The sequence below is a fragment of the Citrus clementina genome, unplaced genomic scaffold, assembly GCF_000493195.1.
Source record: "Citrus clementina cultivar Clemenules unplaced genomic scaffold, Citrus_clementina_v1.0 scaffold_2, whole genome shotgun sequence".
NCBI classification, from domain to species: Eukaryota; Viridiplantae; Streptophyta; class Magnoliopsida; order Sapindales; family Rutaceae; genus Citrus; species Citrus x clementina.
The window spans coordinates 16,609,859-16,628,448 of NW_006262688.1; the positions used below are offsets into that span (position 1 = coordinate 16,609,859).

General features: G+C 30.7%; 1 protein-coding gene across 1 annotated transcript; it reads right to left on the reverse strand.

Moving 5' to 3' along the window:
* Positions 1–207: 207 nt before the first annotated feature.
* LOC18052728 (two pore calcium channel protein 1) lies at positions 208–15,316 on the reverse strand. The gene is made up of 23 exons (XM_006447243.2): positions 14,926–15,316; positions 14,672–14,815; positions 14,460–14,573; positions 14,253–14,348; positions 13,524–13,654; positions 12,906–12,966; positions 12,511–12,677; positions 11,540–11,645; positions 10,909–10,986; positions 9,832–9,893; positions 7,064–7,136; positions 6,673–6,738; positions 6,424–6,567; positions 5,675–5,732; positions 4,878–4,985; positions 4,024–4,087; positions 3,219–3,387; positions 2,789–2,853; positions 2,529–2,619; positions 1,584–1,670; positions 1,249–1,326; positions 591–625; positions 208–487 (listed from the first exon to the last, which is right to left on the reverse strand). Exons 1-23 carry the CDS (start codon positions 15,082–15,084, stop codon positions 406–408), a joined length of 2,238 nt encoding a protein of 745 aa, XP_006447306.1. The 5' UTR covers positions 15,085–15,316; the 3' UTR covers positions 208–405.
* Between the last annotated feature and the right edge of the window lie 3,274 nt (positions 15,317–18,590).

An 18,590-nucleotide genomic window follows, 5' to 3' on the forward strand; every position in this document is an offset into this window, starting at 1 on the left:
CATCCTAACATATTAATTTTCATCAAGAATTTTGTTCAAAATGGTAGCCATGAATGAAAGAGCTCAAGATGAGTACAAAGTAAAGTCCAAAAATGTAGCTTTTATATAATAAGTTGATTCAATCATATAAAATCAACACAACAAATCGCAATGAGAAAAGAGTAAAATAGAAATCAATTTAATTGAATTGAAAAAAAGCCTGTTAAATAGGGGTCTTTTTGAGAGATTATAGTTGATTTTCATCCAGATTTTTTCAATTCAAATAAAAATAAAGTTATTTAACTTATTCTATTAAGTAGCATATATCTGAAATTGAGATTTAAAATAAGAATAACAAACAAGCAAAACTTAAAAAAAGTCTGAAAATCATAAATTTTCAAACTTCATATATTTAACAAACAAGCCCTAAGAATCACATGATTTTTGCAGCTCCGCGCTGAGCATATGATGGAGAAGGACATCCACCCTCTGACTTCGAGTTTTTGTACTGTACCAAACCAAACAATATGATTATGTGAACACAAAACAGTCAAAACATCCGTAGCATAAGTGGTAACTTTTCGTAGTAAAAATAAGCCAGCAATACATACCCAACACGTCGGCGCCGTTCCCTTGGTTCCCCATCCTGGATCAAAACATAAAACGATGAATTTTAAATGGTGCAAAATATAAATGAGAAGAGATAAAAAAAATGACTGTATGACGAGCATGATATTTGCAAATGTAATCTGCTCTGGTCAGTAAACATTGTCCAAGAGCAAGTACTGTTGCACAGCTAAAACTTTTCAACAGACAGATAACAACAGCGTCACTTAAATTTGTTCCAAGGAACAATTTTCCAATAAGATCAGCTAAAAGAAACACCCCCCCCCCCCCCCCCCCAAAAAAAAAAACACACTCCAAGACTTTAATGCAGTGAATTTTTTTCTATAGTGTATTGAAATTTATATTTCTCTATCTTTTAGCTTTCCCTTACTATACTAAACTAAGGAAACCCTTATTAATTAATGACTTCTTCCAAGTGGTCACGTATTATAATAGCAATGTAAAATCACAAAGCTTGATCAGTCAGAGCATTTTAAATGATACCGTGTTTTCTATTGGTTGGATTAAATGTTGAAACAATTTATTCTTAGGACTTGACAACAGGAACCAGCAGTATCAAACAAAATTCTTGAGTAAACAAAGAAAGACAAAGGACATCTTTTACTTTTCATTTCCGAGAACGAGATCACAAAATGTACCAACCTTGTCCTCTTCTTCACATTTCTCTGAACTCTCGAGTTCCATTTCGGCAAAGAATGCCTCCAAGACAAAAGCTATGACCTGATATTGCAACAGGAAACAAAAATTGGGATCTCTCTTCGTAACCGCATTTTAGGGTACTACGGAAGCATGAAATGCATTAAGAATTAAAGTTACGAAAGACAGCCACTGGTTTATCAAGTGCAAATTCCTTAGAATGTTTAAGAGAATTGCACTTACTGGAACATGCTAGCAATGAGGTGAATAAAAATTCAAAATTTTGTGCCATTTTGTATGCAAGATGAAGATCAAATGTTATGGTATTAAATGAAACTCACCAAATTCAATAGTAGTAAAACAGTTATTAGGTAGAAGCTGACGAAATATGCTAGAGTCCAAGCAGTTCCTGTCAACTCTTTGTAGCTCTGACATGGTAAACAACAGGTAATTAGTACGTCCAAGCATAGGTTTAGTGCATTAAGCCAACATTGGCAACATTGATTTCAAATTCTGTTGTTGAGTATCCGAAGAAATCCGAAATCTGTTGTTGGGCCTAGCTAGAAACTTTAATTCAACCAAAAAGAATTATAGCCTTGATATTCGTCTTGTATAATCCTAATTTATATAATATTGTTTTTGAAAGTTTGGTTTCACGAGGTTCTTGAAGTTTCAACAATTTAGAATAAATTATTCTAAACACAAGGCTATTGCAAGGAAAGTTGTAATCAACATTTCAAGATACAATTATTTTCTTTAAACATAATAAAAGGAGCATCATCCTGAGAAATTTATCCTGTATACTTTTTCTTTCAGCAACATATTAATTCTATCTTTTTTCTAAAATGCAGTCTACGTTACAAAGATATTCAAGGAAGAGGGAACCATACAAATCTATATATAGTTCTGACTGTTTGCAGTCAAATAGTATCCTTAGGTATGGGTGAAAAGTTCTGAACTGGATAAGCCTCTTTGCCTTCATATTTTTTAGTAGAATATTGACAGTGCATTGATGGGTTATTTTCCTGACTTGGCGATCTGCTTGATAGGGTTAGGTTTTATAATTTCCAACCTAGCTAAATGCCTTTCTAGTTATTAAACATGTCAAAAACTTCAGTGGTCATCAGTGTAGTAAAAAACCCACCATCACATTGGCAAAATGTAGAGAAATAGGCAATAAACCAGGATGATCCAATCCTAGTCTAGAACCTAACAATGTAAGCGCACGTCACTAAGAAACATGAAAAGCACATCATGTAATATATATTCTGACATAGAAGTGATACCTGCATCCAAACTTGCCAATTTCCCATGACGAGCAAATTGAAAAGTGTCACCATTCCATTTGGATAGTCATTAAAATTAAAAAGTAAATAACTGAAATTTTCGATAAAAAAAGTGATTTAAGGAAATGACATCACGACTTTACAGAAGCAATACTCAGAAAAATAAAAAGGGTATCAACCAACAACTGATAAGGATATTAGAGGAAGTTAGAAGCAGAAAAGATAAATTATCTGAGAATTCAATAAACCAATAAGGATACTCATCATCAGCAAGATCTGTCTCTTCTAACTTGGCATTCCCAGCATTGACAATCCCGCCAAAGATCTATAGATTTTGATAAATAATTATGCAGATAATTTAGTACCATTTATATATAGATTAAAAAAAAATCCAAGTTAATCAACAGAAATAAAACTCAGGTGCCATGTCCTAGAGATTTATAATTTACATCACAAACCACGTAGATTGCAGTACCCATCAACCTTAAGTAGTGTTAAGACAGAATGATAAACTTCAGGACCATGAACATATTCGGGACAAGAAGTATTTAGCAATTTCACAGTTTCTGCATCTAAATGAAATGTACATGTCACATGTGCAGAGTTCTCTCGTATTTTTCTTAATCGAAATTAGTCAATGAAGGCATGTAATATTGTTCCAAAAAGCTTCTTTATTTTCTCCTATTATACCTGTACACCAAGAGAGCAATAGATGCATTGGACACAAAAGATGGTCCCAAGGTATGGCATTAAACTAGGTATGAGAGTTAAGAATGTAGCGACAAATCCTCGGTATTGTTGGACGTGCATTAGGAGCCTGATCAATCTTAACATTCTTGCAAGAAGAAGGTAGCGAATCCTGTTTACAAGAAAGTTGGAGGAACAAATGACAAAAGTATTAAGATAAAGTTTTTCTACACAAGAGAAGAAAAATAAATCTGCCACATGCCAGAAATTTTCCCCCGATAAAACAAACTTTTCTTGGGACCGTGGGATGCAATATTGCCAATATTATGTTCATATTTCATGTATTCTTGTATCAACAAAAATGACACAACTACTATCCACAATACACAAGCAAAATGTTGAATGGAGATATTACACAAGAAATAATATGAACAAAACCTTTTGCAAACTGGTTTTTTTGCAGACTACTTGTCCCTTTTTTTCTCTTCTAATACTTGTCAAATTTCATTTCTTACTAAAAGGATAATACTAATAGAAACTAAAATTCGAAAAACCTTTCCCCCAATCTTTTACCAGCAACAACGCATTGGCATTTCAGATATAAATGTGAAATATATTTAATCACATGATTACTTTAAGTAAGAAACGATTTTCATTTTTCACGCATCCTCAGGAAAGGTCAATAAAGTAAGAAGGTTCTAAGCTGAAGCAGCATATTGGGTAGAAACAATTATTTGAAGAAACACAAAGGCCAGATAATGCAGAAAAGTGAAATACTGTTAAGAGTATGCAATTGGATCTTTCCTACCATTCTCCATTTGAAAGGAAAGTCTGTCCGTTAGGTGAAGCAAGAGTTATAGTTTCTCCAATAACTGCAAACGTATAGAAATCATCTGTCAAAGCAAGATAATGCAATCTAACAAATAAATTTTTTTTGTATTGGAAACGTAAGAATTCTAGTAATCCAGGCAATAAAGATAACAAAAATCATTAAAAGCTTTGAGAATAGTTTTTCTATTCTGAATTTATATTGACCAATGCACTTAAAATCCCACCTCCTCGCAAATTATGTGGGAAGTGGAAAGTGACAATATGTCTATACTACTTTGTGAGAACAACTAAGGGCAATTGAGAAGAATGCATGTAGACTGTCATCCTGAACAACATTTGAGCTGCATTGTGGGAGTTCCTAAATTAGTAATACATTAGACCTCAGATCTAAACAATATTTATCCAGCAGTGAATATTATTCTATGCATTTCAGTCCAAACAAATATAAGTCGTTTCAAGTATACTAAATTTTCCATATTGCTCTTCACAAAAATATGTAAATAAATTTCCAACTGCACACGGAGTTACCAACGAAACAAAATAATTCAAAAAAGAAATCTTTGTGGAAACTTTAATTTGAATCTTAAGGACCTTAATAGCATGATCATTACCCATTTTTAATGCTAGGTTTCTACAATTTACTAGTTTCAGCATTAAAGAATTTTAACAAAGTTGGGCACAACTAAGAACCATTATTATCAATATCGTGCCAATGGAATCATCAATAAATTCTTATGAGTAATAAAACAAAGAAAAAGTAGTGCAGTTTATTTAATTAAATTTAAGGAAGATACATGTAAACATAGATCATAGGATAAACGTCCACCCTACCTATCACCCATGTGACCAGAAAATCGAAGCGATTTTGACCATCCCTCCAATAATTCTCAAATCCATATGAATAAATTTTCAGAGCCATTTCCAGTACATATATCCACCCTGTTGAACAAAAAGCAACCCTTGAACTTCATTCACAGCAGCCCTTGGACTCTTGACAGAAACCAGACTAAATGTGTGATAAATATTGTGCACTGATATGAAAAAAAAAAAAAAAGATACAGAAGCTAAGTGTTACTCAGCGGAAAATGCCAAAAATAAAGGGGGCAAAGACCTTATTGGATGTCACAAACACTAATTTCTTTAGTTTTGCTCAATACAATGGCAAGTTTAAATAGATAATGCAAAGGAGTATATCAAAAACAATTTCGTCTTAACAGAATTTGTAACTATATTCAACTTTAACCCACAGTATGCAATAATTACTCCAACTGAATCAGAACGGTCCTTGCATATACTTGATTAATTCAATATACTTCTCTGACCAGTTCAAAAAGGATTTTTCCATCAAAAGTCGGTCGAACCAACATAAATGTGCATAGCTATTTGAAGGAGCATCACTTTTCTCTGGCATTGAATTGTGGCTAGAATCTTGAAATTTAAACTCTTTTAATGAAAAACCCTATTTCATTGCTAGATGATATGTCTTTCATGATGTTTAGCGATTCTGAATTTGCATTGACTATACGCTCATCACAAACGTTCCTTACATGCATTTATGAGTGAGCAACCATTTACTTGTATAAATGAGGAAGTAACAAGTTGGAAAAGCGCCTATGCAATCAACATACCAAAGACAAACTCCACCTCTTGCCACACACTCTGAAGAGAACTTTCTTGTATATCAAGCTGCAAACAAGTTTCCACATCAACTTAACATGCACCATATAAAAGCCACAATTTACACTTCAAAAGACCAGGCAGCTTTCATATTATTCTTAAAATTGCGACCAAAAGTGATTTGTATGTGGCAAATGATGTGCCAACTAGAAGCCATGCACCACAGGTAAGTAGTTATTACTTTTCATTTTATAATGAGTGCCGTAATTGGAAGAATTACCCTCTTCTTTCCTTTTGATAGAAACAATGAAGTAACTACCACTTTCTTATAAAAGACGAACTTCGAGTTTAGGTATTGCGTGTGCGTGTGTATATTTTAACAAAAGATAGGATAGTAGGCAAGTCCAAATTAACATTTTAGCCACCTAACTCCTCTAGGATTTGAACTCAGATGGCTAGTTAAAGAAAGCTCCTTGTAAAGCACTTTGCTGAGCCCCTGGGGGCTTATGTGTATAAACTTGGTTGTATAGGATTTGTCCCTAATAAAAGACATATAAAAGACACATGAACTTATAACATAAACATAACTCCATCGATGAAATATAACTATCAAATTGATCAACTCAGAAGTAAAGGCACGTATAAAGAAATTATCACAGAACCTAAGCGTATAAAATCAATCAGTTTTATTCAAACAGATATCACATATGTTGATAAGAAACAAACATAAAAAATTAGAGTCTATAAATTCAAGCCATACCGTTGTTTCGACAATAACGGCAACTAGATTTACTATTAGAATAATGGATATCATGTATCCAAATTTGGTGCTGCGTATGAAGGCTTTCAACTTTTCAGAGAAAGGTGAATGATAGATTGATGGAAGATTTTCGAAACAAGATGGCTGCAAACAGATTCCGAGTATGAGAAATGAATTCTAAAAGTTCATTTTCCATTAAAAATGGACAATTTAAGTGTGTTTTCAAATGCTTCAAGATTTTGGACTTACAACATCCTCCTTCTGGAATCTTAGAGCAATAGCATTGCATAGGTCAGCAAATTCATCCAAGTTGATCTGCAGATAAAGATCATGTACAGCAAAGAAATCAAATAGATTCACTATCAATAAACACTAACAAAAAAATAATATCTATTTTAAAGATGACTAGCATGATATTACAACTAGACACTTGAAACAAAAAAAGATATGAACACAAATTTTATTTTGCAGTGCCCAGGTATCATTGATTAGAATGATGGGACAAAATAGATCATATAACAATGGGTTTTCAATCAATAAATCGGGAGACTAAAGTTGTAACATTAATGCAAGCCAAACTGATGCCAAAGAAAAATGGACCACTAGAACTTAGTCGAACCAAATTAGAGTAAATATATACCTTGAAATCATGGGTGTCATCCAGCTCATCAAAGATTAACTCAAATTCTTCTCTTGATATGTTTGGCAGAGTCCTAAGGAAAATATAAATAAACACATGAATTCAAAGTAACTTTATCACAAGTTGATGCGATAATTATGAATTTAAATGATCTACTTATCTTGATGATGCAAGTGAAAGTGAAATGATCAACTTTCATATTTCAATTAATAAATGATAGACTTACAAAGTTAGGATACAAAATTTATATCTCAATTGATGTGGTGTGATCTCATATTTTCATGTGATAATTAATTATTGAACATTATTACTTCTTACGTAACTAATGTAACGTAATTAAGTAATTAGGTTATATCTTGGGCTCTGTTACCATTTTAAACAAAAAGCCAAGTTTCATCTTGGGTTCCATCAACTTTTTCTTTCTAATTAGCTTCGGCCAATATGACTGCTTACAAGCACCAATTCAAATATATTAAATTCCATCGATTCAAATTTAGCCATTGTGCACTCTCAACAAAGTCGAGGCAAGAGCTCCTATTGGGTTAAAAAAAAACGAGAAAAAGAAGATCATAATGTTGCATTAAACTAATGTAAAACCAACCAGTATTTCTTACGTAGAAGAATTGAGAATCGTTTAAGTAATTATATAGTGTCTGAGTTCCATGTTCAACTCGAGATGACATCATTTTCGTTCACTTGTGTCATAGGGAGAAGGAAATGCAGTAAATTTTTTTAAATTATGCCTTTGAAAGATTTAATAACTATGAGACATTATTGCAGCCTAAAAGCATATTTATATCAGGTAAGTCTTCAATTTCATATTGCTCTTCTGATAAGGCACACAGATAAATCTTATTAATGACCATTTCAAAACAATAATGAAATCAGGTAACACTACATTACCTGCAAGTCAACAACCCATTTACAATACCTATATTTTTCTAATTGACTTATTGTTGTGAAGTGGTGGCCCACCAATTTAGTAAAGCACAAATCCCACATGGAATATGTAACACACCCCCACGTCTTCCAATGACTATCTATATGTGATACATATGATTGCTTTGAACAATAATAAGTATTGGCTCTTTATACCGGCTATTAACAAAGTATTTATAGTACTTTGTTTTCTAATAAAAAATTTTCTTTTATTCCTTTTATTTTAATTTTATTTATAATAAGTTATTAGCATGATAGCTAATTTGACATGGTCAATTTAATTTTTACTGCTTTTGTTTATTTATACTTATTTCTTTTATGCTTTATTATTATGTTTTTATATTATTAGTTTATTATGTTGTTAATTTAATTGTTTATAAAAACTTAAATTTATACGGCTGGTTTTATAATACCGCCAATATTGAAATTATTCTCTTAATGTGACTAGTTTAATTTATTTTCTTATATGGCTGGTTTAACCGCTTATCAAATTAGTTTAATTTCAATAAATTAAGATTTGTTCTTGCATATATTTGTCTTTGAATATTATTGTTTTAACCTGAAGTTTACAACACAAACAAGTGGTAATCTCAATAAAATCAAATCCTGAAGTTCAAAATGCATGCATAAGATTTCTATATTTTTTTCATAATTTTTCTTGTTTAAATTACAAAGGAAAATTATCATATAATATTATTATATTTATTTAAAAATAATAGTATTATATTTATTTAATATTAATAATAATAAATAGTTTATTATAATAAAATATTAATTTTGTACTATGTTAATAGTAAAAATATTTCATTTGTGTTGCCTTATCAATAATTTTTAATTTACATAATTAAAATTAAAATTAATAAAAAATTGAAATGTACATAATTAAGAATATTAATAATTATTATAAATTTACAAATATAATAAAATAAATCTTTATTCATCAAATATATTTTTTTATTAACTTTGTAATTAAAAACTATAATTCCTTAAATAAGGGTAAAATTATAATTTGAAACTATTTACTCCCAATCCAAAACAAAATAAACACATAAATTGGATTTTAATCCCCATTCCTGCTTCCATTCCAGTATAAGCAAACAATCTACTCCCACTCACACTCCCACTCCATATACCCAATCCTAGGATTCCTACTCAGAATTCCCACTCCAATAAAAAAAGTAAACGCTACCTAAATTTATTGGGGGATAAGACGGGGAATGGAGGTGAAATTTTTAATGGGAAATCCCCACCCCACCCCATTGCCATCCCCAACCTTAGTAAGGCACAACTCTCATATTGAAAATGTAACAAACCCCCATGGCTTCCAACGGCTATATATATGTGATGCATACAATTGTTTTGAACAATAAGAATGGGCTTCTTATGAGCCTACTAACAAGGTACTGATAAGTATTTTGTTTTCTAAAATAAATTTTCTTTTATTCCTTTTTTTAAATATTTATAACACTTATTTTATTTTATCATTTCTGGATTGATAAAACAAAAAGTAACGGGTATCGAAGTGGTGACGGAAAAAAATCTTTGCTTTTGCTTTTTGATCAAAAAGAGAATGGCTCACAGAAGCCAGATGGCTCTATAGTTCACTAAAATTGAAAACCACATAAACATTCACTTCAATCTTTCTTTGCACATGCAGTAAACATTTCATTCCATTCTCTCCATTGATCAGCAGAAAATTCAAACGTCCAAACAACTTTCTAATAAAAGTTAAAAGGAAATTCTTTGAAAAAGATAGAATCTATTTGTTCAATATGTATTGATAAAAGCAAGGTATGAACATATATAAAATCTGATATAAGCAGCAATACCTGTATTTATTAAGTTCTTCAAACAGTTTAATACATTGCTCCTTGTTGAGGAATCCAACATTCTGTTCAACACAGAAAAAATGCCCAAACATAACTACATCTACACACACAAGACACCTTGCTGCCACCAGATGTTATAATAGTCACGGCAGTTAACATATTAATAGAACTGAAAATGACCAATATAAACAAATAGGGGGAAAGGGAAATCACAAAGGAGAATAATGCATAGCAATGTCATTCTGTCTATATGTTCACATTTGTGTATATGTTCCAAAATTCACAATGCAACAAGTATTATTCAGTTCAATTCACATTCACATGTCACAACCATGTCAGTACATTTATTTACCCCATTCAGCCCTTTAACCTATTATATTTATTTTAAGTCGAGGGCCATCTTCGTCAACATGGACCTTTCAATCAATCACAGAACAGAGAAAGTGGTCCTTTTTGCCAAAAATTTTAAAATGAGCAATTTTTTTATTTAGCTCTTAGGCTTTTCTAAGCCACCATCAGCCAATCTATCATATGCACACAACTGCGCAAAAGTGGGAATAGAGTACCTTGTCACTAATAATTTAGCTCTCTAAATAAATAAATAAAAAGAATCAAAATAAATTGAGAAAGAAATCTGCTGCCCACTTTTGCAAACTGCATAATTCCTCGTGTTATCGATGATATTTAAAGATTTATTTATTTGACTGTTTTATTATTTATCTCAATCAGAAATATGTCATCCATTGTAATAATAAAAATGACATTTCTCATTTCCTCTATACTCCAGGACCATCCTATTGCCTTTTTGCAATATTTAACCTGTAGTAAATCACTCCTCACTAGAAATGGATTGTAGGTCTTGTTACACACATGCCAAACCATCTTAAAAGGCATAACTACATCTTTTCTTCAAACAAATTCTTTAACTTAGTTGAATTATGACCGACTAATTTAAATTTGCATGTCTACTATAACCAACATATGGGTACTCTTCATCAGTAATATACACAAATCTGACAGAAAATAAACTTGTTACAACATGTGCAAAGAGACTTAATTAGTCAGATCAGTACTTACATAGTTATCAATGAGATTAAAGGCCTTTCCCAATGTTCTTCTCCTCATGCGGTCCATCTCAGAAACTTGTTTTGCAAGCTACAAAATAAAAAAACCCCCAAAATAATAAAAAATAGAAAATAAAGCAAGTCAGACGAGCATGTGCATTCATGCAATTCTAGAGAACACATGGAACAACAATCACAATTAAAATCTGATACTCCCTAGATTCCAAGCTATTGGTCCTCCAAAGTTTGAATATTTCTAATAATCTTATTTATTGTATCCACGTGCACAAAAATAAATGAATAACTAAAAATAAAAAATGCATTCCTCATTAGTTTTGTGTCAAAACTTGCAAAAAGGAATAAAAAAACAAACGGATGGCAATTTGAACATCTAACAGAGAACTTAGTTTGGTTCTCATGATGGATAATCATTGACATAATATAATGAGAAGTTAAGCAAAAAATTCAGGGTGAGAAGAGCATTAAATTAGCAATTCATCAGCAGCAGTACCAAAAAGAAAAAAGAAAAAAAAAAGAAAGAAAGAAAGAAAAAGAAAAACATATGCAATAGCATCATCAGTGCTACTTTCCAAAGTACAAGTCATCAAATAACGGAGTAACATTAAAGATAAAAGAACCTATACCTGACTTTTGAAGCTATCATATACAACGGCAAGGATCAAGTTGGTGACAAAGTAAACACCAATTAGGACAAAGAGAACAAAAAAGAGGCAATACCAACGTGAAGCCCTTCAAAAGAGAAGTACAGTTGGTAGATATTACGATAAAGTTCTATATCACTGATGAAATATCAATATTCAAAAACTAAGGGCATGCTTTTGAAATAAGGAAAAAGAAAAAGGAAAAAAATAAAGGGCATCATTTTAAGGTGATCTTAACCTAACAGAAGTTGGGCAGAGAAAAGTATTGAATATTCATGACATGCATCCAACAGGTCATCTGCAAATATTAATATCACTACATCATGACTAGCAATGAATAGGTTCGATATTGGTTTAGTTATCCAATTATTGTTGTCATCAATTTTTCCCTATGAAGGAGTTAAATGTTTATGAACATTTTTCACTGTTTCTCTTTGAAATGGAATGTATCGAAATACTCCATATCACAGCAACTCTAAGATCTTCTGGAACTAGCTAAGAATTTTCATCAATTCAGCTGACAACCAATTACTGATCCCAATTTATTGTCTTTTCAGGATGGTAACTCTCACGAACATCACTATTATTCAACTTTGAAATCATTGAAATAAAAGAAGAAGAGGACTGAAAAAGGGTGCAACTTTTAATCTAACATAAACAGGTTAAGATTTCCAGTTTACAGTAACACTTTGGACATTTTGAATACTTTCAACAACTTGAATATAGGAAAAATAACAGTGGTTCACTCTAACATATTTATTGAGAAAAAAAATGACAATAATGCATTTCAAAAAACTCATATTTATTGATTGCATGTGAATGCATGTATTGGATGGTGCAAAATTCAAGATCTTCAAAATAAATGCAGCATATTATGACACTTCTCAATTTAGCAACAGCAAATTAAAATGCAGTACTAACAACACTAAATTAATTTTCAAAGTTCCACTTACTTGTATGCGGGTATCCAAACATCTGGGTTGTTGGAAGTGGTGAATAATACAAACATTTGATACAATGTAGTACCAAATGAAGTAAATACCATATTACCCTGCACTGTGTCTTCAAATATGACATAAGCTAACCAACTGGAAAATAGAAGAAACAAAAGCCCTAGAGCCTGCAGTTGAAGGAAGTGACTCCGGTAAACAGATTAATGGAAAAATTCACGCAGCATGTACTCGTAAACAATAAATTAAAAAGAAATAAAATACAAATGGGAACTTATTATCCCATAATTTCAAGATTAAAGCAAGTAATATACTGGTGACACCTAGAAATTCAAAAAATATGTTGCAAATGCAGATACAATACTGATTGAAGTACAAAGGTAAGATCGAGAACAAACCAAGACATTCAAATACGTGCCAAGCATTCCAGCCAAAACAAATAGGGTGTCTCGTAATTGCCTGGAGTCAAAAGCAAAATATGTATAAAAAAAATGTTAAATCACACATAAACTGAAATTATTTGAAACCAACACAAAATTCAAGACACGGATGTTCACCACAACAAGTAACATATAAAGTCTACTGAGATCATGCAATTCCAAAATCCCAAGATCTAAAGGTCTTAGTTTGTAGAAAACAATATATAAGACACAGCATATAACCCAACACATAGATGAACACAGGAGGATGCTTGCACAGTAATAGATTATGAGGGACGGAGGCTTACTTAACAATGAATTCAATATAAGTGATCACAACTTCAACTCATGGGGCATTTCAATTAAGTTCATAGGGGCAGGGCCTTAAATTTTTCAACTCTTATGGGCATTTTAATTAAGTTCACGGGGGTGGGGCTTAAATAACGGATACAATTTAGAGGATTTTCTTATCAAGCAGAGCCAGCCACCCCACTCGTCCAATGCTAACTCCATCCTTGCATATATTCACATATACAGCTATAAACAAGAATGCATTTGCAATGAAAAAAATATTATACAGGGATTAATCACAGATACCTAATGTTTAGGATGAAAAAAACAACTCTAATATACGGCGCAATCCTGAGAGGAAGAAAGTCGAAGGCAATTGGAGACAGGTAGAGACCATAAACCAGAAAATCAGCAACCAAAATCAATAGGCAAAGGACCTGAAAAATTTAAACAGAGAAGCAGAAGAAGCCAGAGCGTAGCAAAGACTAGAAGCAAAAATAGCATATTTCCAACTAAGAAAATAACCCAAATCAGGAACAAAATTAAGATAGAAATTATATGACTTCATAGAAATAAAAACATGAATGAAGCTATTCTCAATATTACACTCCATTGATACATAACATTGAAAACCTAGAGAGACTAATGAAAATGTTGAGGCATATGCAAGATACAATACCCATTGTCAGCTGCTGATGATCCTCATAGGGTTTTCAAAATCATTCTCTACAATCCAACTCATGAAAGCTACAGAACCTTTTTACGAAACATTATTACTTCGCAAAGAACCCTCCTTAATAGCATAGCACACCATCAAAAGCAATTAGCTACTTGTAGAGCTCTTGAAAGGCCAAATTATATTAAATTCAATTTTATCAGAATGAAAAGAAGTAACAGAGTTCAACATAGTACAAAAATCAGTTCTTAACCTGGCTTATTTTGATACATAATTTTCTGATTTACAAGGTTTGTTCATAAACCTAGCTGATTTGCCAGTCTATCAAATGAGAGAATAGGAAAACATGGGGGTTATACCTTCAACCGAGTGTAAGTACTTTTCCAGAAGATCGGCGACCCTTCATATGTAATTGGGAAGAATGTATGTATAATGAGTATAACAAGAGTTATTCCCTGCATAGTTAATGAAACTTAAAAAAATAGATGAAAAGAAATAATTTTCACATAAAAATATTTAATTAAAAAAAAAAAAAGAATCATTTGAAGAACATCTTCACTCTTTACCTCATATACAAGAGACTCCCAACCAGTCAAGTACGGCAACTGTCCAAGATAATAATACTCTCTATCATAGCATGAATATGTACCAACACCAGTCTTTGCACACCACAGAGGTTTCTGCAACAAAATAAAACAATAAATTCTTTAGGCTTAATTCGACTCGAGATTGTAAAAGAATCCAAAAATAAGAGAAAGAAACAAAAACAAAAACAAACCTCCAAGAAATTCAAGACAATCAAAGCAAAGTAATTGAGAGACCAAATGTAATCAAACTTAATGAAAATGAAGTAGAACTTCGCTGAACTCTCGAAGCTTGACCGGTCAAGAATTTCTTCCGGTAAGCCGATTCCATCTTCAGCCTTCAGATTTGCAACTTCAAGCAATCAGAACAACAAGCAATTTCTTCTTCTCGAGAAACATCAAAACATAAAGAAATTTATGATGTTGAGTGAGGATTGAAGAGAGTTACCAGATCGACCAGTGCGGCGGCCTTCTGGTAAGGAGAGCCGCGCGTGATCGCATCGGTTCGGCGACGGAACAGAGCGGTAGGACCTCTTCGTCTTCTGTTGTTGTCATTATTACGGTTATTGCCACTGGCTTCTCCGCTTACCAGCAGATCTTCCTCCATCTTCTAGACTAACTCACGAGGAAAAATGTGTGGGAAAATGCTTGATTTATTTACATTCAATTTTAAATAATAAATATGATGGAACAGATGAGTGACTATCTATTAAATGAAAGAGCGCGGGATTGTTTTGAGATCAGTAGCAACTGGGGTCCGCGGGATGATTCATCGCTTTCACTTCAACTACAGATAACTGTCCTTTTCCTTTTTAAGACGCATCCCGTTCTTTTCTTGTTAACGTTTCTTAATTAGAAAATACGTTTAATGAAGAAAATTCATAATATCAAAAAAGTATTTTTTTTAATCGATAATCAATTTATGATCAAATAATAAGATCAGATGTTCTAAGACTTATTAAGATTTAGGGTTTACAAATTATTTTATTTTATTTTTATTTTGAAAAGAAGGATAATTATTAATTATTTTTATTTTCTAAAAGAAGCGTAATTATTAATTATTTTTATGGATGTGGCGTGGCTGGGAGTGAGTGTCTGACTGTGTCGGCAGAGGGGAAGGATTGAGTTTTGGTGACGTGTCGTACGGCGAATAGATTTTGGATAATTATCGCATCCCCGCTTAAATTGCTGTCTTAACCTGCATCACAAATTTTTATCCCAAAATATTATTCTAAATTATTGACAATTAATACACTTAAATTTTATAAAAAATTACTAATTATTTAATAAATAACATATTATTTAAAATAAAATTTATGATAAAAATTTTGTAATTTCTGTTACTACTCATAATATTTTTTAAGTTGTATCATTTATTTTCTATATATATATATAAAGTTTGGACTAGAGAAAGTGACGTGGCATCACTATTATCATCTTCTTGTATTTTCTATTATCTAATAAATTAGTTGAGATTAAAAAAATAATTACATTACAAAATATTAAAAATAAAAATAATTATTAGATTACAAAATAGTATATGTCTCTTCCTCTTTCTATTTAAATTCAATAATATGTAACTATTAATAATAATTAATTATAAGTTTTGAAACATTCATTTATTTTATTATGTCAATAATTAAACTTTAGTGGTTTAAATACATCAATTAATTAATATAGGAAGGAAGGTTTCTTCATAATCTTCAACAATACCATTAGGGCCTAATTTTAATGTCATAATCTCATATTTAATTATGCAATATTTTGTTTAGTGCATTTTGGCTTCTTCAAACTCTATAAATATTAAATAGTTAAGATTTGTGGCATCATTATTTCTCATCTTTTTATATTCTCTATTATCTAATATATTGGTTGAGATTAAAAAATAATTAAATTACAAAATATTAAAAATAAAAAATAATTATTAGATTACAAAAGATTACATGTCTCTTCCTCTTTCCATTTAAATTCAATAATATGTAACCATTAATAATAATTAATTATAAGTTTTGAAACATACATTTATTTTATTAAGCCAACAACTAAACTTTAGTGGTTTAAAATAAATCAACTAATTAATATAGGAAAAAATGCTCCTTCATCTTCCCTCACCAACGCCACTAGGGCCTAATTTTAATGCTATAATCTCATATTTAATTATGCAACCTTTGTTTAGTGTTTTTTGGCTTCTTTAAACTCTATAAACATTAAGTATTTAAGATTTATTATGTTTGAGTTTTTTCATTATTTATCCAACATCCTCTTTAGAAAATGTTTTTGTGTTTTTTTTTTGACTTATTTGAATTTTTAATATTGTGTGCTTTATAGAGTACTCTTTTTTTCATGAGTTGAACAATGATAAAAATAGTTGGATGATAAGGGTTAGGTTTTGTAGGATGTGAGAGTCTGTTAATACCAAGAAGAATAGAGAATTGATTAGTGTAAACATAATTTTTATTGATGAAAAGGATATGTACACTTAATTATACACATTAATATATATTTTTAAAGTTAACAAAAAATAATTAACTTTTATAAATAACATTAGTTTTATAAGGCAGCGTCATCTTTAAAAAAAATTAATTCATATTTTTTATTAGTTTCAGCAAGTGTAAAGTAAGAAAAAAAGATAATAATAAATTCTTTTTTTAAAGCCGCACGAAGCGCGGTTCTATTTCCTAGTTTTATAATTAATATCATTCATCTACCAACTTTAGATTTTGTTATAAAGCTAACGTAAGTATAGCAAATTGATCATTTTTTCCTTGAACTTAATTTAATGTAAACAGATAAATTATTAATCATATATCCTAAGTTTACCTTATTTCTAAAAATGCAACAAAAATTTGAATTTAATTTTTCACCTTAAGTTTGTAATTTGTATTGACTGTCTACCATAACATTGCCACAACATTAACACTATTAGAATACGTATTTAACAGAATTTAAATAAAATGGTCATTTTACCCTTGAATTCAAAGGTAAATGATAAATAATAAAATAAAAATGTAGTTTTTTTTTTAAAATTATGAAATCGAATATAAAGATTAGATTGATTGGGTGTTTATAAATTAAGATTTAAGGTTATTTGTGGATTTAGTTTGATTATATAACTTTGTGAAGATAATTTGAGAAAACAAATTAGAATTTTTTTAATTAAGAAAAATTAGAGTTTTAAGTGTATTTAATTGAACATTCATTATAAAAATAATTTTTAATTTTATTTTATATTTAGCATGTCAAATGTCTAATTACTCTTGTGATGTCATTAGTTTAAAAAACAATTGACATTTTAATAGACAATTAATATGAATTAAAAATTTAATTCAAATTTTTGTAGCATTTTTTATAATATAATGAACATAAGATGGATTCTAATAATTTCTCCTTTAATTTTTGTATTTAGTGTCAGAATTACTCTTATTACATCATTATGTTTTTACGAAAACTGAGAGTTTGTTAGAACGAATGATGGAGATTGTAAACTTTTGTGGATGAATGATACTGGACAATTTAAAGGTTGAACTGATAACTTTCAATGAGAAAATGTCAACGTGGCGGTGTCCTGTCATAGTCAATAGCAACTGCAGCGGCACTTGGGGGCCCATGATAAGTGGATCGAACCATGTGGCTTATGATAGTGGCCTTGTCATGTACTGACTTTCAAAAAATTTTGTTGGGATGTTCTCGACTTCTCGTATTCTTGTAACGCCACGTTATCACGTAATTATATATCATAGTCACTAAATTCTAATTTTTTTAAAACCTGATAAATTAATAATATCAATTAAATATTAGTTTTTGTCAGTAACTTAGACCAATATATTAAATTAATATTTCGATAAATTTTTAAAATAATACATGAATAAAATATTATTTATTTGTATTAAATATACATTTTAATCAACAAAAATAAGCCGGCAATATATTCCCAACATGTCGAAGTCGATTCTTTTGTTTGACACATTTTAACAATTCAACCAAGCATGACATTTGTAAACATACAAAATCTGCTATGAGATTGAGAAGTGAACAATATTGTCCAAAAGCATGAACTACGCTGAAATCTAATTAGTAAATCAATGAAATTTATCCCAAAAGACTTGGCCTGCA

Excerpts from the sequence above, each read along its gene's own strand:
- LOC18052728 (XM_006447243.2), bottom strand. The coding sequence starts at position 15,084 with ATGGAGGAAGATCTGCTGGTAAGCGGAGAAGCCAGTGGCAATAACCGT. Across the intron at positions 14,816-14,925 it reads CCGCCGCACTGGTCGATCTG|GCTGAAGATGGAATCGGCTT; the intron begins GTAACTCTCTTC and ends GCAAATCTGAAG. Across the intron at positions 14,574-14,671 it reads TTGTCTTGAATTTCTTGGAG|AAACCTCTGTGGTGTGCAAA; the intron begins GTTTGTTTTTGT and ends ATTTTGTTGCAG.